The sequence below is a fragment of the Ovis canadensis genome, chromosome 9 (assembly GCF_042477335.2).
Source record: "Ovis canadensis isolate MfBH-ARS-UI-01 breed Bighorn chromosome 9, ARS-UI_OviCan_v2, whole genome shotgun sequence".
Lineage (NCBI taxonomy): Eukaryota > Metazoa > Chordata > Mammalia > Artiodactyla > Bovidae > Ovis > Ovis canadensis.
In genome coordinates this window covers 44,228,508-44,255,021 of record NC_091253.1, presented here as the reverse complement: position 1 = coordinate 44,255,021, position 26,514 = coordinate 44,228,508, and the positions used below count along the sequence as shown (strand labels likewise).

The window sequence follows — 26,514 nt, the reverse complement described above, 5'->3', positions numbered from 1 at the left end:
TGCCACTCTCCTCCAGGCCTGCATTTGCACACAACTGTAACGATCTGCAGAATTCCATCCTGGTTGGATTCTATTTTCTGACCTTAAAAGAGAACCTCATACATTCCTGAAACCACAAAAAGTAATTATTATAGCAAAAAAAAAAAAAAAAAAAAAGAGAGAGAGAGAGAAAGAGAGAAAGCCAAAGTAATTAACCCTGAAATATGGGCTCCAATCCAGCAGTGCCCTGTGCCGGCCGTTTCTGTTGTCCGCAATGCCCTCTGCTCCGTGCCCTTTGTTTCATGTAGGATTAAATGTAAACAATCTTGCTCCGCACTGAAAACTAGCCTGATTCTCTCTCCACCAGGATGCAGGGCTTCCTCCATGGTGGGTGTTTGGTGTGTTTGTTTTTGCTGATCAGAATCCAGAGACCTCTTGAGTTCCTAGTTCGGAAAACAAGATATAGAAATACACAGCTTTCCCCCATTCTCAACTTCTGGAGCTGAGCATAGGAGCACTGTTGATGGACTAGAGAGATTCTGGCAGGAGGATTCAGCTGTCCCAAATGGAGAGTCTGTAGGTGCTCTGCCCAACAGAGTAGAGTCCCTCAGAGACCCTGCCTTCAAGGAGCTTATCAAAGAAGGACAAAAAAAGTGGTCAGTGCAGGAGGAGAGCAAGGTCTTCAGAGGGGCCTTTCCTGAGGTCCAGGGGAGGTGTGGGTGACTCTGTAGGGAATTTGACCAGAACTTTGACAAAGGATTGATTTTCTTCTGCCTCCATCTGGTCCTTTCCTTCCCCCAGTGAGCTTCTCAGAAGTCGTTTAAAGAGCCTGAGAGGAGAACAAGTTATGAATCTTGCATGTGGGCATGACTTTGTTAAAATCAAGCCAAAGGACATTGACCTTGAGACTGCCTTTATACCCACTCATCAGGGCTAATACAAATTCTTTCAAGCTATGTGCAAAGTCATAACTCACCCCAAGTTTGCCAGGATAACTGAATTCATGATATACAAAATCCCTACTCTTGTGTAAGAAAAGAGGGCAGAGGCAAACCTCAGGGAGGCAAGAGACCCTCTTCCAAAAACAATGAAGCACGTTATGAACATTCTGAAGTGTTCTTCTTCCTGAGTTTCTCAACCTGAGTGTCTGCTTACCCCACACGCCTCCTTCACCGCCCAGCCCTGGGTGGAGGTGCCAGGGCAAACGCTGTCAGTTGCTGCCTGAGCTCACATCCACTACATCCTGAAAGTAGATCTTAGAAAGAACTGCTCCTGTTAAAATCCAGTCCAGCACTTACACAGCATGTCCACACTGCCTAAATCACCTGTGCGTGTTTTAAGTATCTCTTTGAGAAATCTAGTCAGAGAAAAATTAGTAATAGCAATACCGAGTGGAGATCATTGTGGTTACGGACACTTCTGTTTGAAGAATGAGCCACAGTGTGATCCTGGAACTGTCCTTGGTCCTGAGATTTGTAGCCTGTGCTTCATTTCCATGTGGAATTCCTGTGAGTTTGCAAAACATAGATGGACCACAGCTTCAGACATTCCCCCTTGAGTCTGGAGATGGTGCTCCTGAGATGAGCACAGGGCTGAGGACAACCAGGCAGCAGGAGGAGTGAGCAGCGGGGGTATGGGCAGTCCGCTCCATCCTCCTTCCTCCCCACCCTCCTCCTCCTCCCTCGTCAGCAGAGGTAGGAACAGGCACACAGTCTATCTTTATCCCAATCACTGCCGCTTGCCAAGTGTTCTGTTGTTTGTTTTGGTGTTTTCCCCACCTGTTTAGACAAAGTGGCATATGCACAGTGTGCCTTAAAAGAAAACAAAAAATTGACACTTGCTTGAAATGTTTAAAGTTCAAAGTCTGTTTTGTACTTGAACAAGGCCGAGAAACAACACGCTATCCCATCGTGACTCCTGCTGCCTTCTCTCAGAAATAGCCCGGCGGCTCTGGGGATGGTTAGAATCCAAAATCAGCCTTTTTCAGTAACTTTAATGTGAAGTCAGATGCTGCTGCACAATGTGAGTGAACTGCTCTGAGGGACTGTAGTCAGGATCTCAGAGAACCAGCGATGTGTGTGGGGAAACCACCGCTTTGCTTCTGTGTAGAACAGCGTGGCGAGAGCTCTTAGAGTCCAAAAACCCAATCAAATTATGATTATTATCAGTTGTGTTGTTTACTGAATACCTACTATGTGTCATGCACTATAAATGAGCCCTCTGCCCATAATGTACCGTGTGCTTAGTCACTCAGTCATGTCTGACTCTGTGTGACCCCATGGATTGTAGCCTGCCAGGCTCCTCTGTCCATGGGATTCTCCAGGCAAGAATACTGGAGTGGGTTGCCAAGCCCTTCTCCAAGGGATCTTCCCAACCCAGGGATCAAACCCAGGTCTCCTGCATTGCAGGCAGATTCTTTACCATCTGAGCCACCAGGGAAGTCCAAGAATACTTGAATGGCATCTCATTTTGCAGATGAAGAAAGTAGTGCAGAGATATTAAATAATGCCCCTTAAATGGCGCAGCTACGACTGTTGGAGATAAAACTTGAATTCATGCCTAACTTTTGATCTCCTTGATAAATTTATCATTCTCTGGTATACAAACTACTGGTCTACCAAGAGTTTTCACTATGACTTCAAGTGTCAGACAAAGATTTAGGGAAAAAGATTATAAATTTAGCTTCCCTGGTGGCTCAGGTGGTGAAGGATCTGCCTGCAATGCAGGAGACCCAGGTTCAATCCTTGGGTTGGGAAGATCCCCTGGAGGAGGCAATGGCAACCCACTCCAGTACTCTTGCCTGGACAATTCCATGGGCAGAGGCACCTGGTGAGCTACAGTCCATGAGGTTATAGAGATTCAGTCATGACTGAGTGACTGACACACCAACACTTTACTTTTTTACCTTCTATCAGTCACTTACTTCTCTTCTGAATTCCATCACAGGATTTCTATTAGTATATCTCATGAATCATACTCTTAATAGTATTAATATTAATATTCAATTGCTATTTAGTAAGAATAAGATGTTTTCAGTTCATTTATTTATTTTATTAATTTATTCATTTGATTTTTTGAGGTATGTGTGATCTTAGTTCCCTGACCAGGGACCAAACCCATATCCTCTGTAGAAGAAGCACAGAGTCTTAACCACTGGACCACCAGGAAGTCCCCATTTGTTTATTGTTAGTACCTTGCCTACCCTTTCTTGAGGATCAGTTCAGTTCAGTTCATTTCAGTTGCTCAGTCACGTCCGACTCTTTGCGACCCTATGAATTGCAGCATGCCAGGCCTCCCTGTCTATCACCAACTCCTGGAGTTACTCAAACTCACGTCCATCGAGTCAGTGATGCCATCCAGCCATTTCATCTCATCCTCTGTCGTCCCCTTCTCCTCCTGCCCCCAATTCCTCTCAGCATCAGAATCTTTTCCAATGAGTCAACTCTTCGCATAAGGTGGCCAAAGTACTGGAGTTTCAGCTTTAGCATCATTCCTTCCAAAGAACAGCCAGGACTTATCACCTTTAGGATAGACTGGTTGGATCTCCTTGCAGTCCAAGGAACTCTCAAGAGTCTTCTCCAACACCACAGTTCAGGAGCAAGAGGATTTTACTTTTTTATATTAATTAGATTTTTAAACTTAATTTTTATTTTATATTATAGTTGACTTACAGTGCTGTATTAGTTTATGGTATACAGCAAACTGATTCAATTGTACATACACATGTATCCATTCTTTTTCAGGTTCTTTTCCCATATAGATTATTGCAGATTATTGAGTAGAGTGCCCTGTGCTATAAATAACTTGGTGTTAACATATACACGCTTGTCCTCTGGAACATGTTTTCAAAGTAGGCAGGGTATTGTTACCAAGGACTTTCTGTTAGCACAGTGAACTGTATTCAATACCCTGCCTACTTTGAAAACATGTTTCAGAGGACTTCCAATATGAAGATGTTTCCACAGAAAACCCCCCTGAATCAGGAACAGAAGAGCCTTAGTGGAGAGATGCAGCAGAAACCCGTCTGCAGAGCCCGCCCCCCCCCAACCCTTGCATTCGTCTTAGCCCTGTCACAAAACAAGGAGGTGGTTCAACCTCTCCTTATTAACATCGGAAAATATGCCAAATAAGGAAAACAAGGCCATCGTATTCTACCAATGCCTTGGAAGTTAATGCTTTTCATAATCAAAACATTTAAAGTAAAATTACAGTTTTGTTTTTTATTTACTTTGTCACCATCTTTGAGTGTAAGGTAGTTTTTTAAAATTTTTGAAACAATATCATATTATCATTTTCCTGGGAAATATTCAAGGAAAAGAGCCCTTAGCCTATCCTCACAAGAATTTCTGTGTTTTCCCTTTTATTATTCTTCAGAAAACGATTTTCTTCCTATTTTCCCTAGTTGTAAGTGTAGCCAGAATTCCAGGTTGCCTCCTGCCTTCAGTGACAGAAGTCTTTTCCCTGTCAAAACAAAGTCCTTGAAATTATCATTTTACTGATCACATAACATGCCAGTTAATAGGTGCAGTGTTATATTGTCCCTCTGTTGGCAGACATCTGAGTCACTACTGATTTTATAGTACAGATAAGGCTTATCATAGATAATCACCTCAACTTTCAGCTGAATAAAAATTTATAATTTATATATAAATTATATAAACTAAAATAATAATTTGTAGTCTATTTCACTAAAAGTGTCCTATATGTGTCACATAAGCTTCTTGAAGGCAGCGACACTAGATTTTTCCATTTTCTTTTGCCCTAAATGTAATGGCTTGAAAATGTTATGTGCTTTCTCGATCCTTTTGAAAATCAACACACATCACAGGAAATATCTCTAACTCAGAAGTGGCTGAATTACATGGTCACTGATGTTGCTCCCAAGTTGGAGAGTATATGAGCAGTGTTACACCAGGCTCAAGAAGCTTAAAATTCAAATAATTAAAATAAGAACTAAGCCCCTTGAGAAATGAGCATCTTAGGAGTCAGGCTGGGGGTCCCTGTCTGGTGGGGCTGTCCTCTCCCCCTCCTATGGACTCTCCCACGACCACCAACCCCTCCTTATCGCCCTGCCATGTGGAGTTTCAAGCACAGAGAGAAATGATGTCTATTGATACTGCTCTGAATGAAATCCATGCAGTAAACGTGTGATCCACCCATCCATGGGCAGAAAGGGGCCCTTCTCTGGTGCTGTGTGTAATTGTCGAGTGCATCTGTGAGCTCACTTAAAGCCCATCTGTACCCGCATGGCCGCCTGCTACCCCCCTCCCCTTCCCCAGCACAGTCAGGTGCTCAGAGCAGCCGGCTGGGGCGCGGGGCACAGAAAACCACCTCTTTCAAACATTAGGAATGATTTTTTTTTTCAATCAACCCATGATTACTCAAGATGTAGAACCACCACAACTTTGAGAATCTCTGTTTTTTGTTTTTTGTTTTTTGTTTTCTCATTTACTCATTGGAAGTTTTCTTTTTCCTGTAGAAACTAAAATATATATTAGTGTTGTCTTGGAATAGTTGGTTTTTTTTTTTTTTTTTTTTAGCAAGCTCGAATCTGCACTATTTATGGGTTTTGCACTATAAAATGCTGCAGCCCAGTCACGTGGCTCCTTTTTCCTAAGCCATCTGTCACAGAGGTCTGGAATTTTATGTGAGCGTTGGTTGTGCAGTCTTAACCCAAGTTTTTTATTTTTTTATGAAAAAAATGTCAGCAACTACAATATTTAGCATTTTACTTTACATTGGCCATTAAACTTGATTGCTATAGCTCTGTTTCATTGCTATAGTTACATATTAGCGTGGAAGCCAAAAGTTGTTTTGATGTGCTTGTGGCAGACTGCATTGTATCATGGAGAGAGTGTGCAGCACAGATATGGTTAATATCTTGGATTTTTGTAACTAAGGTTTATTAATGCTGGTATAAAAACGTATTTGATATTATACAGATGGCATAAGATGTGGTGGTTACTAAGTTATTATCCTGGATAAGCTCTACTGTGAAATTCAGGGCTTAAAACTATCACAGGAGATTAAACTATTTACTAAAAAGGACAGAAAGACAGGACGAAAGCATCTTAGTACAAATACATTAGAAGTGTATTTACCTCCCATAGATACCGTAAAGCATCTTTACCTGAGAGACTGAGAACAAAAACTTTGCAGGTAAAACAAGCAGACAGAAGAGATGCTTTTATTTTTTAATTCAGCAACAGTACAGTGGATCTCATCTCAGTGGGAATGTTGGGGAGGGGGTAAGGGCAGAGCGTAATTGGGGGGTTAAAATAAACCCCTGGGAAGTAACTGTTAGGGATTTTAGGAACATATTCAGGGAACTCTCCTGCTTTTCCAGACAAAAGAAACAGGGGAGAGACATTGTCTAGAAGTTAATTGTGAATTGACGGACGGCAATGAGAACCCGGGGAAGGTATTCCTTTGACCCACTTAGGAGGGTAACAAGCTCGCTCTCTGAGCATCCTGGGAGTTACTGTCTGGCAGCGTTCACGATTCAGGATCGTGCACACCATCCTCGGGCACGTGACTTGCAGAAGGGCCAGGATGCATGGGGACCTTGTTGGCACTTGAACCTTAAAAACAAAACGAAGCCTAGCCAAGGTCTCCCGAGGAGAAATGTTGTGAGGCAGAATTAAGGTCTCATACTGAGTATCTGGAAAATAATCACCTTTATTCTGGAGTTTTCAATGTAGAACTTAACCTCCTACCCCCACCCTCATCATGCTGCCAGCTGCCACTTCACGGCCCCGAGGGGGAACTAGGCGTGCACTGCCCACCTCCCCCAGCCCGCCCCCCGTGAGTTAACCAAGCTCTTCTGGTTCAAGTCACCCAGGGTAAAATGTCACTGCCACAGTGATCTAATATGGCTCTAATATTTCCCAATAAAAATTCTCTCCCAGCTGGCTGTTTTTTGCATGGTTTTCATGTTGGGAGGGGGATAGTGTGTCTCTTTATTAACTCCAGTGTTAATGCTTTAAAGGATGAATTGGGAGTGATAATTCTGCAAACTAGAAAGGAAGATTTAAAGCTAAACTTAAAAAGAAAAGATAAAATACGTTTAGCCAGTACATTTAGTATTTGGACCATCTTACTTATATTCAGGCTTACATTGCTTAAACCCAGAAACACGAAACTCCCTAATGGGGCTGCCCTGAAAAGTCTGCCTAAGAATTGAACATTAACCAAAGCGAATCAGAAAGCGAGATTTAAAATCAGATATACTTCCATAAAAGCTTGCATTTAAAATGATCCCTTAAAAGCCCCACATGGCCAGGCTACCACTGCAAACTGCTTACATGGTTTTTTTTGTTTCCTGTTATACACAGGGGGCTGAGATAGAAGTGGATGAGAATGGCACATTGGACTTGAGCATGAAAAAAGCTCGAATCCTGGACAAAGCTGCACCCCTAACTTCCACTAACCCTTCTGTTCCAACTGCTTCCTCTTCCCCGTTCAAAACCAGCAGCCTTCTGGTTAACGCAGCCTTCTACCAGGCCCTGTGTGACCACGAGGGCTGGGATACGCCCATCAACTATAGCAAAGCCCACGGGAAGACGGAGGAGGAGAAAGAGGTACTGTTCCAGTGTCGGTCAATAAGTTGGAGACAGAGCGTGATCGGAGAGCGTGGTTCACTTATTCCTCCTGCACCGTTTCTCACCATCTTATTTAGATAACACGTAATTCTGTAGCTGGATTTTTATTTTGGTAAAGCGATGATTTTAAATTTCAGGAGGTATTTACAAATGAATTCAACATTTCCCACCCCTTGCCTAGAACGAGATGTCATTAGAGTCTGTCATATCACCGTTAAGGGTTGAGTTATGTGCGCTGAGAGGTGGTGTCATCTATCCTGGGGACACAGCAGCCTGTGAGCCATGAGCCCATGCGTCACTGCACCAGAGGCTGGAACACGAGAGCAAATCTGTACAGGGATGCTTCTTGTCAAATTCCCTTCCATGGTTTCACAGAGGGAAGGTGTAGGCATCCCTCCATGCAAAGCTGTAGTCCAGGGACTGATCTTGGCTACTGGGTGTCCCAGCTGTGGCAACCCCAGACTTGTGGGCTGGGTTATCCCTGGAGGTGGTGTCACCCTGGAAGTCAGATGTTGTGCAGGAAGCCATCAGCTTCCTCTCATGGCTGGAGCCCCTAGGGGTGGGTCTGATGAGCCCTGACTCAGTGTCATTCCAAAGAGTTCACGGCCACATCCTCCACTGGTTAGCCTCTGGGTCACTGCACATGTGACCCCAGCCTTCCTGCAAGTGATTTTGTCTGTCCTAGGGAAGTCTTGGTGTTTGCCAGCTGACACATTTGAAGAACTGAAGTAGACATTTGGAAGTAAGCATCATCCCCCTTTTTCAGATTTGTGAAGCTCAGAGACTTTGGAGGGAGGCTAATTTAATTTTAGCATACACTTTATTTTTTATTGAAGTATAATTGGTTTACAATATCATATAAGTTCAAGAGTACAGCACAGTGCTTCAGATAATATACATATGCACATACATATACACATACACATACATATATACATACACATACATATACACATACATATACACATACATATACACATACATATACATATACATATACATATACGTATACATATACATATACATGGGCTTCCCAGGTGGCTCAGATGGTAAAAAATCTCCCTGCAATGCAGGAGACTGGGGTTCGATCCCTGGGTCGGGAAGATCCCCTGGAGGAGGAAATGGCAACCCACTCCAGTATTCTTGCTTGGGAAATCCCATGGGTAGAGGAGCTTGGCGAGTTACAGTCCATGGGGTCACAAACAGTCGGACACGACTGAGCGACTAACACTACTCACTCTACATATGTATGTGTATGTGTGTGTATTCTTTTTCAGATTCTTTTCCCTTACAGATTATTACATAATACTGAGTATAGTTCCCTGTGTGACTTTAGCATCTTGCTTAACATCTCTGGGCATGAGTCAGTGGTAGTGGCAGTGATCACAAAATTGGGGTGTTTTCTGTTCCCCTGCTGTCCTTCCCCCCACCCTCCCCCTCCACACTTTCGTCGGCATCCCCATGTCCAGTAAGACTGGCCCCGAGGATGTAGGACACCCATCTGGTAGGAGAACCAACCTGTAGCCAAGCTCCTGGGTGAGTGAGCAGTTGAGCAGGCATGCAGAATAGCTGGACCGGGGGTGGCCTGAAGGAGCCCCCAGGACCCAAGGCAGGTCTGCGTCTCCGTCACCACCAGCCACACCTTCCCAGGAGGGCAGGGATCTCCCACGGCAGCAGGTTCCAGTTAGATTCTGCCATGTGGGGCTTAATCACTGTCCTTTCTTTGGCTTTTTTTTTTTTAATTTTAAAATCTTTAATTCTTACATGCGTTCCCAAACATGAACCCCCCTCCCACCTCCCTCCCCATAACATCTCTGTGGGTCATCCATTTCACCCACGTATTTAGGGATGGTTTGAGTTAATCTATCATAACACTACTTTAGAAAAACTTTCTTAAATCATACACATTCAACTTTAATGTAAAACAGACCCTGCAAAGTGTAAGAAGCTGGTTTGCCTCTGGTGGTGAGCGAGAATTGGTGAACATGTGTCTCTGTCCTCCTCCGCATTCCCTGGTCAGCTTGTGCAAAGTCCCCAAGGTTACACCTTGTTTATGTCATTGCCATATAATCCAGAAATGTGCCTACATTCACACTTGCCATCACTCCACACTGGGGTCTGAAGTGGAGATGAGGTGGTGGGGGTGGATCCTTTGGAAGCACAGCCCAGATGAGAGCAAGGATGGTGATTCTTCTGGGTCAGGGACACCCCCAGTCCAGGAGAACCCCCTATTGCCAACCAGTCTCCTGCCTAAACCACTCCCAAATGAGGGCACCTAATCCCAGCTATGAGACCTGGAGGTGGGGTCCAGTCAAAAATGTGTGGCATGGAGGACGGTCCCTTACAGAGTGACCGTTAGTACATCCTTGTTCTTGGGCAAGTCTGCTGGGACAAAACCCCCCACGTTGGAGAGGCTTGGTGCCATGTGCTGGGGGCTTGGACTTTCTCTTCCTCTCCCTTGCAACCCCACTGCATACCAGCCAAGGTCACTGTTCACCCCAAGTCTCTTTTCTGCTTGCACAGAGTCAGACATCTGGTCCAGTCTCCACCAGTAACAAAGCAAAGTTCTTTGTTTTGCTCCCTTTCAGAGTCTTTGGGTCATTTGACATAGGTTCTGATGGCTCAGTGGTAAAGAACCTGCCTGCCAATGCAAAGGACGCGAGAAATGCGGGTTTGATCCCTGGGTCAGGAAGATCTCTTGGAGGAGGAAATGATGACCCTCTCCAGTATTCTTGTCTGGAAAATCCCTGGAAATGGACAGAGGAGCCTGGCAGGCTACAGCCTATGGGGTTGCAAGAGTTGGACATGACTTAGCTGTAAACCACCACCAGAATTTCTATAGCAATGTCTGCAGGGTACCCCTTATATTCTGGGGCACTCCTGCCGCTTGGGGGTTGAGTAGGTACCTTGGGGACCTCCTTGGCTGTGTGTACTTCTTATCACTCAGCGGAAAGTGAAGTCTCATAACAAATATTCTCTCTTTAGAAACATGTGAGGAGTCATCTGGGCAGCTTTGTGGATTCGGCTGGGGCCCGTTCCTATCTAATGCTGATGGAGCTGATGTCCCAGCGCAGTCATAGGGAAGATGGATCATTTCGATTAGACCTCTGCTCTTTTCAGAGCGGCTTACTCCCTTCAGGTCTGCTAGTGCATGCTCACTGCTACAACTTGCAACCTAAGTTATCTGACATCTGGGCTTCCCAGGTGGAGCTAGTGGCAAAGAACCCACCTGCCAATGCAGGAGACATAAGAGACATGGGTGCGATCCCTGGGTTGGGACGATGCCCTGGAGAAGGAAATGGCAACCCACTCCAGTATTCTTGCCTGTAGAATCCTATGAACAGAGGAGCCTGGCCAGCTATAGTCCCTGGGGTCGCAAAGAGTCAGACATGACTGAAGTGACTTAGCACACAGCACACATCTGACATCTGGGATTGACAAGCTACTGGAAGTTCGATGTTATAACAAGAACAAAGACGGCTTTGGAGATCCTGAGTTCCTGGAGTCCTAGGGCTTGGGCTAGGTTTGAGTTGACAAGGTAGTTTTTAAGCTCAGTGCCTATTGTCAGGGTCTGAGCGTGGGTGGTTGACTGCTGAGTGCTATCCCCACAGGACATACACAAAAGTGCTTCTGAATCCCTGTAAGCCCTGGGACAGGAGCCCTGGGACGGTTCCTTACCCCTGCTCTTTGTTCCTGAGTCCATGCCAAGGTGATTTGCATGTGTGAAATAAAGAGCGTATTTTTCACATTCTGTTCTGAATCCCAGAATTGATGCTCAATAGTTACTATTTTGTAGAAATCGATGGTAGTCAATGTCCTCGTTGCGAAGGTAGCACAGGGTGGCCACACTGAGTCAGAATAAGGATGATGGCTCTTTCTCTACAGTGTCTCACTCTCCTGACTAATCTGAAGAGCAGGATTCTTACCAAAGTTTCTAGAGAAGGAAATTGAAGCCAGATGGAGTGAACTTGCTGTTCTTTGGTCATATAGAAATTTAGTAATGGGCCTGGGTGTCAGGACCAGGTGCCAGGACCAGGTGCCATCTCAGGATGGCAGGACCAGAATTCTGAGCCCTGGTGCAGAACATGGCCAGTGACCACGCAAACCAGGGACGGATGGTCCTGGCTGTGCTTCCCGGGAGCTCTGCCGAGATGCTGCTCAGGGTCCCAGGGTGCTCTGTGAACCTGGGCTGCTCTCAACTCCACACACTCCACACACCCTCACACCCCACACCCACACAGCCCCAAACCCCACATACCCCCACACACCCCTACACCCTGCACCCCACACCCCACACCCTACACACTCACATCCCACACACCCTCACACACCCTCACACCCTACACCAACACAGCCCCAAACCCCACATACCCCCACACAGCCCACACACCCCTACACGCCACACCCCATACACCCACACACCCCATACCCCACATAACCCACACACTCCACACTCTCCACACACCCCGCACACCCCTACACCCTACACCCCACACACTCCACACACCCTCACACCCCACACCCACACAGCCCCAAGCCCCACATACACCCACACAGCCCACACACCCCTACACCCCACACCCTGTATACACTCCTCACACACCTACAACCACAGGCCACACACTCCACACCCCCTCACACACCCTTACACCCCACCCACACAGCCTCATACCCCACATACCCCCTCACACCCCATACACCCCCACACCCCCTTACACCCCACACCCCGCACACCCTCACACCCCACACCCCATACACTCCACACACCACATACCCACACTCCACATGCTCCACAACCCCTCACACCCTTACACCCTGCACCCCACACTCCATACACACGCCACACACACCTATAACCACAGCCCACATACTCCACACCCCCTCGTATCCCCTCACACCCCACACCCACACACCCTCATACCCCTCACCCCATACACTCCACACACCCTCCACACACCGTACACCCACACCCCACACACTCCACACGCCAACAACCACAGCCCACACACTCCATACCCCCTCACACACCCTTACACCCCACACCCACACAGCCCCATACCCCACATACCCCCACACACCCTCCACACACCCCACACTCCCCTCATACTGCACACACTCCACACACCCCACACTCCACACACCCCTTACACTGCACACGCCCCACACCCTCACAGCCCCCACACCTCCCACACCCCCCACCCCACACAACACTCACGCCTGTACTCCTGACCAGAAACTGGGTGATTATTTCTAATTCATTGTTATCTTGTTCATATGCACAACAGTTGCTTAATTTTGGTGGTAATTTTCAGAAAATATTGTCTGTCTCTCTCAGTGAAATAGCCTGTCCAGATGCCCCCTAAAAAAAAAATCCTGAATCTGGAAAAAACTCAAACTATCTCGAAAGGAAAGTGCTGAGAAATAACTAGAGCTGTCAGTTTTGTTCAACTGTCAGTTCTCCAAAGACTTCAGATGTTAAAAGTGCCAGATGCTATTATCTGTTATTCATGCTCTCATTATGTTCTGGTTTTTACTAAAATCAATATAAACTCCTATTGTACATTAAAGGAATTTCATCGCACCCATGCACTCTCTAAACACACATATATGTATGCCACATTTTCTCTTATGTATCTCCAATATAAATTATTATTTTCAAAAGGATGCTATAAATTTTGAAAAAAAACCTGACAAATGATGTTGACATATTTTTTATGGTATGCAGTTTAAGAGTTTATATGATATACAATGCTTCTGTAACAAAATTAAACATTCTTATAATGAGGGTCACCTGCATTTTAATACATATGCTCTCTGCAAGTTTCTAGAGGTAGAATGCTGAGCCAAAAGAAAAAAAAAAAAAGGAGGAAGGGAGAGACAATCATTTCATAATGCGATTGCATATCCAAGAGTCCATAATTTTTTAAGGAAGTTACAAAATATTTAAAAGGTCATATCCAATAAGATTATTCTGTTGAAACAGCACCACATTTTACTGTGCTGTTAAATACCATATACTCTGCAAGAATTAACTTTGAATGCATTTGAGATAGTAAGTTAAGCTCTCATAGATGATTATTCCTTCCAGAATCTCTTATTCCCTTGTTTTCCACAGTGTGCAGATTCAACAAACAACAGCTGATAAGCTTTATACGTTCATCGGTGAATGTACATGCCTTCTTAGAGATGCTTTGTTAATTTCTATCACAAAGAAAATAATAAAATAGCTCTTTTCTGCTTTACGCCATTTTTGTGAAAAATCTAGCATCTGATCAGAAAAACAAAGTCTGTTCTTTGTCTTTCTTGTGAAGTCAGGATCAGTACTAAACTGAAAAGAAGGCCATGAAAATTAGTAATGATCCAACACTGAATTTGGATCAGTTAATAACAATCCCATCCAGTGAGTAAAAGCATTACAAAATATCAACTTAGCAGAAGAGGTCATTGGATATACGTTTGTATCCACTTTCAAAAGGCCAAGACGCTTTGTAAATTATAGTGGAAAACACTACCCACGCTGAATCCAGGCACCTCCAAATGAAATGGATAATAGTGTATCTGGGGGCTTCCCTGGTGGCTCAGTGGTAAAGAATCCACCGGCCAATGCAAGAGATACGGGTTCGATCCCTGGTCCAGGAGGATCCCACGTACCTCGGAGCAACTAAGCTCGTGTGATACAACTCCTGAGTCTGTGCTCTGGAGCCCAGGAGCTGCAGCTGCTGAAGTACCTGTGCACCTAGAGTCTGTGCTCCACAAGCTTCTCTCCACAAGAGAAGCCCCTGCAATGAAAAGTCCATGGACTGCTCGCCACCACTAGAGAAGAGCCCAGGCAGTAATGAAGACCCAGCACAGCAAATGAATAGCAAATAATATTTGTTTAAAATAGTGAATCCAGTTTAAGGTCTTATAATTAGGAATTGCTTCGCTCTAGTCACATTGTGAAATGTGAAAAGGATAACCATCATTCACTTGTTTTCTATAGATTTCACAGAAGCAGCATTAAAATAACCCTTCTCCTTGTACCTTAATAGACGCGATCATCAAGCACCCATTTCTCTTTGTTTTTTTAATGGTGTATGATTTTCTGCTACTAGTTTCAAACATTTATCAATAATTCAAAATGGAATACTCAGTATTAAAAATAATATGAAAAAAAGAAATTAGACCAAACCAGGTTTTACTAATTTGCTCTGAAGATCCTGTTTCTTGAGGTCATTCACGCATGTTTTCACCACTGTGTGGCCTGGTGTAAAATAATCAATTGAACTGTTGCCCAGGTAATTAATGAAGAAAATTACATTTGCCTTTATAACTGAGATCAAGGCTTAGAATTTTTCTTAGATTGGGAAAATCCACGGATTTTGTTTTTCCATTGATTTTGAGTGTCAACTCAGAATGATTAAAATTGTATTTACCCTTGCAATGTCATGTCCATGCGATTTAAATGAGATTTGCCCTCAACAACTCAAAATTGTTTTCTCATCTTAAACGGATCAATACTTTTGAGATTTAGGAGACAGTTTGTTTTTTTTAGTAGTAGTTAATCTGATTTTAATATTAAATCCAGAAAATATTACATTTACTGAAAATAAGCTTAATGATAAAAGTAAACTAATTATGTGTTTGAGTGAAACCATCATTAGTTGTCTGACAATAATATATCAGATGGTAAATAAGTGATGTGAAAGGATTGATGAGATTTCCTTATGAAATCAGGATCAGTACTAAGCTTAAAAGGAGACCGTGAAAATTAATGATAATCCAACAAGACAGTCCATTGAGAGAGTGAAAACATGAGAAAAAACCAACTTAGCAAAAGAGGTAGCTTAAGGAAAACAGTAAGGAATTGATGTGAGACTAAAAACAGGTGTCCAGAAAAATCAAGCTAAACGTTGCCGAGACATTGTGGACTCAGCCACTATGCATTTAAGCAAATAGTTTAAATCTTATTTGCATATCAGGAAGGACATTTTAATAAGCTAAATTTACTTCTTCGTTCTCTATTTAAAAATTTTTGTGATTCATTTTTTGCAGAATTTCTTGTCTTACCAGTGCCTACTGTGTACATGGCAACCCACTCCAGTATTCTTGCCTGGAGAATCCCAAGGACAGAGGAGGCCGGTGGGCTACAGTATGTGGGGTCACAAAGAGTCAGACATGACTGAAGTGACTTAGCAAACTCGCGCACTATGTACATAGAGAACTATTTCCATGCTCTCTAGGAAATGTTTATTATACTGTAAAACGTGAAATATATTGAAGTTAATATTTTAAAATATTAACTTATTTACATGGCTCAAGAAATTCCTCTGTAGTTTTATCTGCCAACATGTGAACTTTTAAAAATTGGGCCTTCGAGTTATAATTTCTCATTCTTTACCAAGGATAAAGGTCCATGGCATCCCAGGTGTACCCTTATAATTTTTTTTTTTATTTTGTGTACAAATCCAGTGAAGGATGTCATCTAAGTCTTTAAGCCAAAACTCAGATTTGACCCCGATGACCTCAAATACAATTGTTTTTCCAGGGTTTCCTAATACCTTGTGTGCTTCTATATTTTTTTTTCCAGAAAGACCCAGTGAGCTCTCTAGAAAATTTAGAGGAAAAGAAGTTCTCTGGAGAGGCCTCCATACCAAGCCCTAAACCCAAGCTCCACACCAGAGATCTCAAGAAAGAACTCATCACGTGAGTGACCTGTGGTTCTAGAATGGAGACTCCTGATCAAAGCCTTGAGTAATAACACCTTGGCTTATGGAGCTGACTTGACACTGCTTTAGGGCAATTTTGACTGACCGATAGTTAAATATGCTATGTGTACCTAGACCTCTACTCAGAACTAAGAGGATTATGAAAAAAAGGTGCATGATTTGATCTTGTGCTAAGGGAATTAAAAGTCAAATTGAAAAACAAAATATGTAAAACAATTAGAAATGTTTATGTTCTGATCAGAGATTTTAATCTGACATTCCCTGACTTCAGAGGAGCCAAGTTAGGGCTAGAGATAGTCTGTGTGAGTGTTAGTCAGTTAGCTGTATCTGACATTTTGTGACCCCAAGGACTGTAGCCCATCAGGCTCCTCTGTCCATGGAACTTTCCAGGCCAGAATATTGGAGTGGGTTGCCATTCCTATCTTCAGGGGATCTTCCCAACTCAGGGATCGAACCTAGGTCTCCTGCAATGCACGCAGATTCTTTACTGTCCAAGCCACCAGGGAAGCCCAGAAACTGAAAGCTTCCTGCAGCATGTTATTTGGGAAGGGAGTTCATGGGTTTTGTTACATTCTCAAGGAGTTCTATGACTCAGGAGAGTTGAAAGACCCAGGCAGGTAGTACTGGTCAAGTTGCAGTGGGTTGTTCATCAGGAAGGGTTGCTTGGACCAGAAGGCCCTATGCCGAGCCCCAGGACCAGGCGGCCCGGAGAGACAGAGACAGAGTCAGAAGGCGGGGCCAGGACAAGGGGCCTGAGAAGATGGCCTGGTTGCAAGTTTTCCATGAACAGACCACATGTTTGAGCAGAAATATGAGCTAGTGCTGGGCTATTTGGGGAAGAGCAGTGTGCAGAGTTCTGCTGAGGCCGTATACATGTGGGGGACCGTCTGGGGTCAGAAAGATCTTCTAAAATGTTAACTAAAGATGCAGACGTGAGATATGGCCTGGGAGACAGTGCCTTTGGGGAAGACAAATAGAAGGAAGGGGACAGAGTGTTCATCCCAGAATTTGAGAGCACGCATGCTGCTGGGACCTGAGAGGGTCAAAGACGCCCACAAAGAATATAGACCTGGGGTCAAGGAGGAAGGTGATGGTCTTGGGAGCTGAGAGCTCAGAAAATTCCCACCTGGGCCTTTGGTGGTTTCAAATGCCACAGGAAGTTCAGCGAAGTCAAAGCAGAAAAGGCAGAATGCCCAAGCATCGGGTTCCCTTACCAGAATAGTGTTTCCTGATGCCTGAGCATCCCTGAGCACTGTACCCCCTGGGAGGTGACCTGGGCAGCCAGGTACTTACGTCCTCCTGGCCTGCTAGTCAAGTTGCTAAAATTTTTGTATGGATTTTGTTTCTGCATATTATCTCAAAGATCCTCAAAAAGGACCAATGTTTATCCTTTGAAGGCAGATTTTGGAAATTTCCATAGTTGTTTCAAACTAAATGTAGTGTGAAAAACTGATGATTAACCTGCATCACCATGTTGGACAGAAAAATGAAGTGCAATTATTTTGTCATGGGCCCTTCTCATTGGTGCAAAGAGAAAGGGCTCTGAAAATGCGGTGAACGATTTTCGGAATGTAGCCATGAATTCCTAGGACATGAGCTCCTTAGAGGCCTTGTGGTTTTCCTCTTTTTTCAGGACAGGTGAGCACTGGGGTGGGTACCAAGCACTCTCACGAACCTGTGTCACACACGGGTTCTGTAAACAACGCACCCAGTCCTTATCATGCTTTACATTTCTAACCGGTAAATGTCCCTTACTTGCTTACCAGAAACTGTTTGGCTAGAGTAGATTTTTCGATGCTACGGGATCAACATAAATTCATTTAGATTTTGGGCGCCACTTACTGAAGGGAAGTAGCTGATTTCCTTTCTCTAAACTGTGACGCTTTCCTTTGCAAATCTTCCCAGAACGTATCACCCAACTGGCACGTTACTGCGCAAGATTTCTCATCGAAGATCTGTAAATTAACCCAGCCATCAGAGCCCAACGCATCAATTTTTCCTACTATGTCACTCCTTCAGTCTTTGCTTTATTGCTTGACCTCTTTAAAGCACAAAGCTTCAACAAAACAATTAGCCACTATTTAAACGCACACTTTATCATTATACTTCCTAAATGCACGCTTTATCACTGTACTTTCTAAGTAATTTATCACTGTCTGGTTTAAAAATCATTGGCACTTCTTTGCCTCTCCTGGCAGTATTAATAAGGATGATTTAAAAAATAGAAATAAAATTTAAAGTGAAATAAAATAAACGCAATGCTGTTTTGGCACACCAGGTGGCGATGTATTTCCAAACTGGGAATTCCCAGACTGTTATAAGCCATCCCTCTGGCTCTGCACATTCCAGCTGCACAATGATCAGAAAAGACTGTTTCTCTGTTGAGCGGGCGAATGGCACTTGCGGGATAACTCAGCTCAGATGTGGATTGTTGTTCTCTTTTTTTTCTTTGCATATATTTGTAGTTTTTAATTTTCCTTCCTGATGTTCTAAGAAGGTGATGGGCAGAGAGCTGGCTGGTTTAGCTCAGATCAAGCTCTGAAAATTAGGCCTCTCCCGAGAGATGGAGATGTTCCACCCTTATAGTTTCTTTAGAATATCTGAGAACGATCAGAAAGTAGCTTACAGGAAAAATATACTGAGAAGGTGACATTTCAGAAATCTTGAATGTCGTGAGACTATCCCCAGATACTCCTCTAAAGGGACAGAGTCTGATTCCACACATGGGTAAACCTCTCCATAAGGCAGGGTGCCTAGAACATCAGAAGGCATGACTGACGTAGCTGATGCTTCCTCTGATTATCGGCATCGTCATAAAGGCCACTGAGTGGGCAGGGGTCAATCTGCTTACCCCCAGCAACATTATAGCAGTGTCAGAGAAAAATAAATGGCTGAGAAACCAAGGTATACCTGTTAACTATGGGAGTAAACCTGTTCAGAATAACTATCCTCTTTCATTATTTTTAAACCACACATAAGATACACAGAATGTGATCAGCTTCTCAGATGAATGAAGTGCCTGGGATAGACTCTGGGCAGGTGGGTGGGAGAGACTACTGCTTAGGTTGGTGATTCGTGTCTTTGGTGGGTTCAAACCTTAGGATGAAACTGATCACAAGCTTTATTAACTAAACCTCTTAACTATTTCTGTACTGTCAGCAGCTTTCCCATCTGAAATGTCAATTTACATGTCAGCCATAGGTAGTATTTTCAAAGATCTTTTTCAGGTGATTTCTAACATGTTTATGAAGCTACTGTTATCTTTCTCTTTAAAAACTTACAAAACTTTCTGAAATCTATGATGTAGTTGGTACCAGTATTCCTAAGAGCCACTATCATGATAAAACATAGGTTTATAATAATTATTTTTTAACTCGTATTTTCAAAGAAATAGAACAGCATTGACTGTTGACTCTCACCCATCACCAGAACACACGTTTTAGCATCACTTTCTGGCATCATTCTGAATCAGAGAACTGATACAAAGCTGGAAACTCATAATTTAGGACCATAAGTTTCTTCTTGGGCTTTCCAGGTGGCTCAGGGGTAAAGAAACCACCTGCCAATGCAGGAAAAACATGTTTGATGCCTGGGTTGGGAAGATCCCCTGGAGGAGAAAATGGCAACTCACTCCAGTATTCTTGCCTGGAGGATTCCATGGACAGAGGAGTCTGGTGGGCTACAGTCCATGGGTCGCAAAAGGTCGAACATGACTAAGCAGCTAAGCCCATACAAGTTTCTTCTTAGCGAGCTTGCAGGCCCTTATATAGCTACATCCTTAGTTCCTTAGTTCCTTTAGCTTCTGCACGTCTCACATGTGCTGCTGCTGCTGCTGCTGCCAAGTCGTTTCAGTCGTGTCCGACTCTGTGCGACCCCATAGATGGCAGCCCACCAGGCTCCCCCGTCCCTGGGATTCTCCAGGCTAGAACACTGGAGTGGGTTGCCATTGCCTTTAACTTGTCTTAAAAGAGAAGCTACCACATTCATAACCAGTCAGGCAGAGCCAATGCCCGCATGAATGCACCTAATCCTGATTCTGTGTTTTTACTGACCCAGCTGTCCAACACCAGGATGCGATGGGAGTGGCCACGTCACGGGCAACTATGCATCTCACCGCAGGTAGCTCACCGCCTGCTGGGTCAGGCTCCATCATCCCATCCTCTTCAAGGACTTGTCCTCACCCCTTCTAGAAAGACACTCTCTCCATCAGAAATTGGAGGCTGAGTTAGTTGGGTGTTTGGCTCATTCTGTTTTTCAGAAATAAAGCTAACTTAAATCTTCAGTCTTTCTACTTACGTTGTAAATAAATTATACTTTTATGATCAAAAATGATTTTCTGATCCAGTGGGGCAGGCTACAACCCAGAAGCTAGAGTTCATCTCAGCCTGTGGTTCCATTTAGCTTTGCATGAAACCTAGGTAGGAAAGCAGTGACTGGGCTGACCCTTCACGCTGTGGGGACTTCCTCACCGGGGCAGGCGGCTGGTGCAGGAGTAAAGAGACAGCGGAGCAGACAGTGGGCGCTCCACCCTCCTGCGTCACTGTGTGGTTCTCTGTCCCTCTGGCCGTGGCTTTAACCCTGAGCACCATCCCTCAGGATTCAGACAGAGGGTTCTCTGTGTCGGTCATCACTAGGGTCTGGGTGTCCCTGGGTAAAGCCCCTGGCTTGGTAGATAGCAAACCGCAGTCTATGAGAAGTATTCCAGGTGTCCAGAGCCTGATCCAGCTAACCCGGGGTCAGACCTGGTTCTTCTTCCCAGACCCCTGTCCATGGGTTGAACACAGGTTTGTTCAGAAGCTGAGGCTTCCCCCTGGTTGGGCCTATGTGTGGTAGCGTGTCTCTGTTTTTGCCTCTCTCCTCCCTCTTCAGTGTTTCTGGATGTCCCCTGGCGGATAAGACCCTGAAATCCCTCATGGCAGCCAACTCTCAGGAGCTCAAGTGAGTGTGGACCCTGCCTCTGCACCTGTGTCTGGCCAGGGTGGTCCTAACCAGGGGCAGATGGCACCTCAGTAAACCATAGCCACGTACCCTCTCACCAAAAGTCCACAACTAAAATCAAGTCCCTGAAATTTAGTTTAGTTCATTTGCTGGCCTTCGAAATGTACTGGCCTTGAGCAAAAGATGAGAACTTGGCATGATGTTGACAGGCGCCCAGTGGTAAGCTGTGGGTCAAATCGCAGGTTATTCCAAAATAAGGTTTAAAAAGAAGAAAAGAAGAGTGCAGGATAACAACAGATACGGTTTCTCCCAAGCATTGGGCAGTAGTTACATATCAGCATTTCCTTTTATTGTTATTATTTTTAAATATAAATTTATTTATTTTAATTGGAGGCTAATTACTTTACAATATTGTATTGGTTTTGCCATACATTAACATGAATGGATTCTTAGCCAAAACCAGTTGTATTTAAGCAAAAAGAACCCCCCGAAATTGGCTCATCCTGTTTTTGAATACCTGGCTCTGCACTGTATCGTGGGACCCACCCCCGCCAAGCCAACAGGGCCCAGCTCTGCTTTCATTTTTCCAGGTGTCCTACCCCAGGCTGCGACGGTTCAGGGCACGTGACCGGAAACTATGCCTCCCACCGCAGGTAGGACAGACCCCTGCCCCCAAGATGGAGATTAGAGGGGCGGCAGCATACCGTGAGATCACACACTTTTCTCTTGCTCTTTGTTGGGTCCCTGCTTCAGCCTGTCCGGCTGCCCTCGTGCCAGGAAAGGTGGTGTCAAGGTGACTCCTACAAAGGAAGAAAAAGAAGACCCTGAACTCAAGTAAGCGACCCCGTTTCAGGGCAGAAGCCTAACGAGGGTCAGCGGGCAGGACTCGGGATCCAGGCTGGGAGGTGGCTAGGGATCCAGCATCACAAGTGCTGGGGCAGCACAGACAAGAGCGGTCAGGGGCTTCCCCCGTGCTCGATCAGTGCTCGGATGCTGCAGAAGGAGTGTGTGTGTTGGGGGTGGGGGAGGGGGGTTCTTTTTTCAGTCTCCTGGGGATGTGCCCTGGTGTCATCAACATGGTTGCACCTCCCCTGGAACTTCCATTCTGCCTAAGACACAATTTTATCTAAATTGAATTCCCTCCTCTGAGAAATATGCTTCAAGCCTTGGGTGATGGGCTTCCCAGGTAGCCCTAGTGGTAAAGAACCCACCTGCCAATGCAGGAGACTTAAGAGATGTGAGTTTCATCCCCGGGTCAGAAAGATCCCCTGGAGGAAAGCATGGCAATGCAATCCAGTATTCTCACCTGAGAATCCCATGGGCAGAGGGGCCTGGTGCACTACAGTCCATGGGGTCAGTAAGAATCAGACACGACCTAAGGGAGTTGGCACAATGACATGATAAAGTGGGATGACAGCTCTCTCCTCCAGATGATGCATGACAGTTGCTTAGCTCAGAGCCTGGGAACCATTGTCACTGCCAGGACCCATTGTCTACCTGGTTGAAGGTAGACAGCATCTACCAGACATCTGGTAAACCCTGTCATCTCCCTCAGTTGATTCCTGTGTGATTTGAACTCAACATCACCGCCTTGATTTGGTCACAGCACCTCACCTGGGTTATCTCATCTCCCCCAGCATCTAGTGACTGTGCTGTGTCTCTCTAGATGCCCTGTGATTGGGTGTGATGGCCAAGGTCACATATCAGGTAAATACACATCCCACCGCACGGCGTCTGGATGTCCCCTGGCTGCCAAGAGACAGAAGGAGAACCCACTCAATGGGGCACCCCTCTCCTGGAAGCTGAACAAACAGGAACTTCCCCACTGCCCCCTGCCAGGCTGCAATGGGCTGGGCCATGTCAACAACGTGTTCGTCACCCACAGGAGGTGAGCTTTGCTGTCTGTCACGTGGTTGCTGTGATTGATTGTCACCGGCTGGGTGTGGGGGAGAGACCCCCAAGGTCAGGAATGTTCTAGCAATGAGCACCTTAGATTTCAAGCAATAAGTCTTGCCACAGAGGTATTAGACCAGTTTGAGAGATGGAAAATGTTCTTTTCTCTATTTCTGAAATCCGCTGCTCGACTTTCAGGTACTTTCAAAACTGTGCTTGTATCTTTTGTCCTAAAATGTTGCTCATGCCACTGCTTTTCAGATGGTTCTATCTTTCAAGGGTTTATTTTACTTCTGGGTGGTGATAACGACTCTCTGATGTCATATGGTTGTGAAGCTTCACTTTACTCATTGATGTCATTCCCTTCTGCTCACGAACTGACTCCATTTCAGACCAAATGGTAGATAGTTTGCAGCTGGGAAGCTGTGACTCGTCCCCAGCAGCCAGACAGAAAAGGACACAGCCATTGATAAGTACACAGAGGGTGAGAGAGGTTTAGAAAAGCCTTTGTAGCTTCCCAAGTACTCAGCTCCTTCTTCACTCAGTGGCATGGACTTCACCCGGCCTGTGGCCAGAAGCACTGATCCCAGCTCAGGTGTTGTCCTCATCCCACCTCAAGGAGAGGACCTGGAGGGTTCCTGCATGCTTCTCCGGGCACTGGGCCCTTCCCATCATGGGGCTGTGGTTCACGATGCAGATTTAAGATCTAATGAAGCACGAGGGAGTCCTGGCGCTCTGCTCATGGGCAGGATGCAAACACAGCAAAGCTGATTCCATTCCCAGGTGCATGTCTGTATGTCGGGAAATGAGGTTCTCCTCTCCGAGTCACACCTGCTTGTAGAGGAACCTGGACTCTTTATCCTTTAACATTGATTTATTATTTACTGATTTATTTGGCTGTGCTGGGTCTTAGTTGCAACATACAGGATCTTTAGTGGCAGCCTTTGGGATCTAGTTCCCTGACCAGGAATTGAGTCTGGGCCCTCTGTATTGGGAGTGTGACATCTTAGCCACTGGACCACCAGGGAAGTGCTCCTGAACTCTTCTGGTGGTTTCTTTCCTGATGGCTCTCGGATGCCTGATCACGTTCACAGCAGCACACATTGTTTTCTGCGGGGTCTGCACTGTCATCTCCCATTTAGGGGGGAGCCCAGTGGCACACGGGCTCCACAGCGGCCATGCTTCCTTATCACAGAGCCTGCAATATCCATGTTGACATCAATAATGAAACGTCAATGCTGGACAGTGGCGAGCACATCCCTCAGTTAGAATTCTCTGTAAACTCCCGGGTAGTCTTACATGGTGACACCAAGGCCTGATGCGGATGCAGGGACCCTCAGGGCTGTGGATGGAGGAGGAGGAGCTGGAAGAACTGTGTCGGGAAGCTGATGTATCAGGTGTAATGGGGCAGGTGAGCGAAGGTGCCCTGCCATCCAGCTGCCGGCTCAGCCCCAGAGACACTCCTGAACCCGGAGTCAGAGACAGACATGTGCCAGGAGGTCTGCTCCCCCGACTCTAGGCCGGGGCCCACGCACCCCCTCCACCTGCCCCCCACCCACCCCCCACCACGGTCCCCAAAGCACAGGAAACAGCGGTGGTTCCACGTGCAGGGCTGCTGATCAGTGTGGGCCTGAAGGCTCCTCAAGGACTGGAGCAGGTACTGAGTGACACAGCGCTGAGGGACATGTGTGTTGTGATTTTGTTTCCACCGAGTGAAAAAAGATGTAGCAAAATCCCATTTTTAAAGAGTCAGGTAATTACTCCTCTATAGTTGGAGTCAGTGGCCGTCTCTGGGGACCAGGAGCCAGCTCTTGCTACGGGGCTGGTGAGGCTTGAAAGCGTGTTCTGTGTTTGCAGGTAAACGCATGGTAAACCCCTCAAGGCTGTTCTTTCAACTGCAGATGCGCATTGTGTGTATCTATGTACAGACCGTTTATTTCATCACGTGAAAAAGGAAATTAGGAGCTCAAAAAGTATAGGCTGCAATATTAATGCAGAGATATTATTTTATAGAAGAGAAACAATTAAGAGTTTAGACAAATGAATAATTCAGATTGCACTGCTTTTCAGTCTTGCTACTCAAAGAGCCTGAACGTCACCTGGGGAAATTCTCTTTGAGGTGGAATGCTTTTCTTTTACGCTGTATGGGGTTTCATACAAGTAATATAATAAAATACCTAGCTTATTGCCTGGCACATAAGAAGTGTTTGACACAGACTATTTCCTTTCCCTTTTGTACAGCTGTATTAATATATGTGCATATATGCAGTAATTCATTACAGTAGAAATGACTTGTGCTGGGATCACACTGCTGACCTACGATACACCTTTATCTGTCCTGTTCTCGCCCCTAACATCCTGACGTGGTTCGGTTGTCTTTCCCATCTCTGCCAAAGGCCAGCCGCTATCCAGGTTGCTCTGTCCGGGCAGAGATGCTGTCCCAGCTAAGTTCCTCATACTGTTTATTCCTTTAAACCCTCACAAACCCAATGAGCTACAGGCACTATGGTTGCCTCCATTGACAGACAAATCCTTGTGCAGGGAAGTTCAAGAATTGCCCCCATGCACAGCTCACAGCATCAGGACACAAAGCTCCTCTCCTGAGCTAGGTACCAGCCCACCCCGGGTGTTTCCTGGCTCCTTCCAACCGCCAGGCCAACACTCCTGCAGATTCCTCTTGGGCATCCTCTAAGGCAGGGTCTGTAACTTTTCCCATTTAAGATTCAGCAAAACGGGAATAGTGCCTAGAGCAGTTACCTGTGCCTGGCGTCAGTGTTGTGTTGCTGTTTTTGTTTCGTCACTAAGTCATGTCTGACTGTTTGCAACCCCGTGGACTGCCACACGCCAGACTTCCTTGTCCTTCACTATCTCCCGGAGTTTGCTCAAACTCATGTCCATTGAGTCAGTCATGCCATCCAACTGTTTCATTCTTTGCCGCCCCCTTCTCATCCTGCCTTCAATCTTTCCCAGCATCAGGATTACATGATAAGCACTTTACAACCTTGCTTTGCGTCTTCATGTTACAAACCTCCACTTTTGTTTTTTGTTTTTTTTTTTTTATGGATCCGCATATCTTTTTTTTTTCTTTTAAATTTTAAAATCTTTAATTCTTACATGCGTTCCCAAACATGAACCCCCCTCCCACCTCCCTCCCCACAATATCTCTCTGGGTCATCCCCATGCACCAGCCCCAAGCATGCTGCACCCTACGTCAGACATAGACTGGCGATTCAATTCTTACATGATAGTATACATGTTAGAATTCCCATTCTCCCAAATCATCCCACCCTCTCCCTCTCCCTCTGAGTCCAAAAGTCCGTTATACACATCTGTGTCTTTTTAATGGCAACTGAGGTGACGAATTGTGTCGTATTAAATACACAGATAAACACACA

General features: G+C 45.3%; 1 protein-coding gene across 1 annotated transcript in view; it reads left to right on the top strand.

The window, feature by feature from the left end:
- Positions 1-26,514, top strand: part of ST18 (ST18 C2H2C-type zinc finger transcription factor) — a 52,081-nt gene that overhangs the window by 16,483 nt on the left and 9,084 nt on the right. The window contains exons 7-13 of the mRNA XM_069600018.1: positions 7,314-7,559; positions 16,150-16,265; positions 20,345-20,407; positions 21,158-21,226; positions 21,817-21,879; positions 21,980-22,060; positions 22,893-23,114. Of these exons, the coding sequence (XP_069456119.1) occupies positions 7,314-7,559; positions 16,150-16,265; positions 20,345-20,407; positions 21,158-21,226; positions 21,817-21,879; positions 21,980-22,060; positions 22,893-23,114 (860 nt within the window). The remainder of the gene's footprint in view (positions 1-7,313; positions 7,560-16,149; positions 16,266-20,344; positions 20,408-21,157; positions 21,227-21,816; positions 21,880-21,979; positions 22,061-22,892; positions 23,115-26,514) is intronic.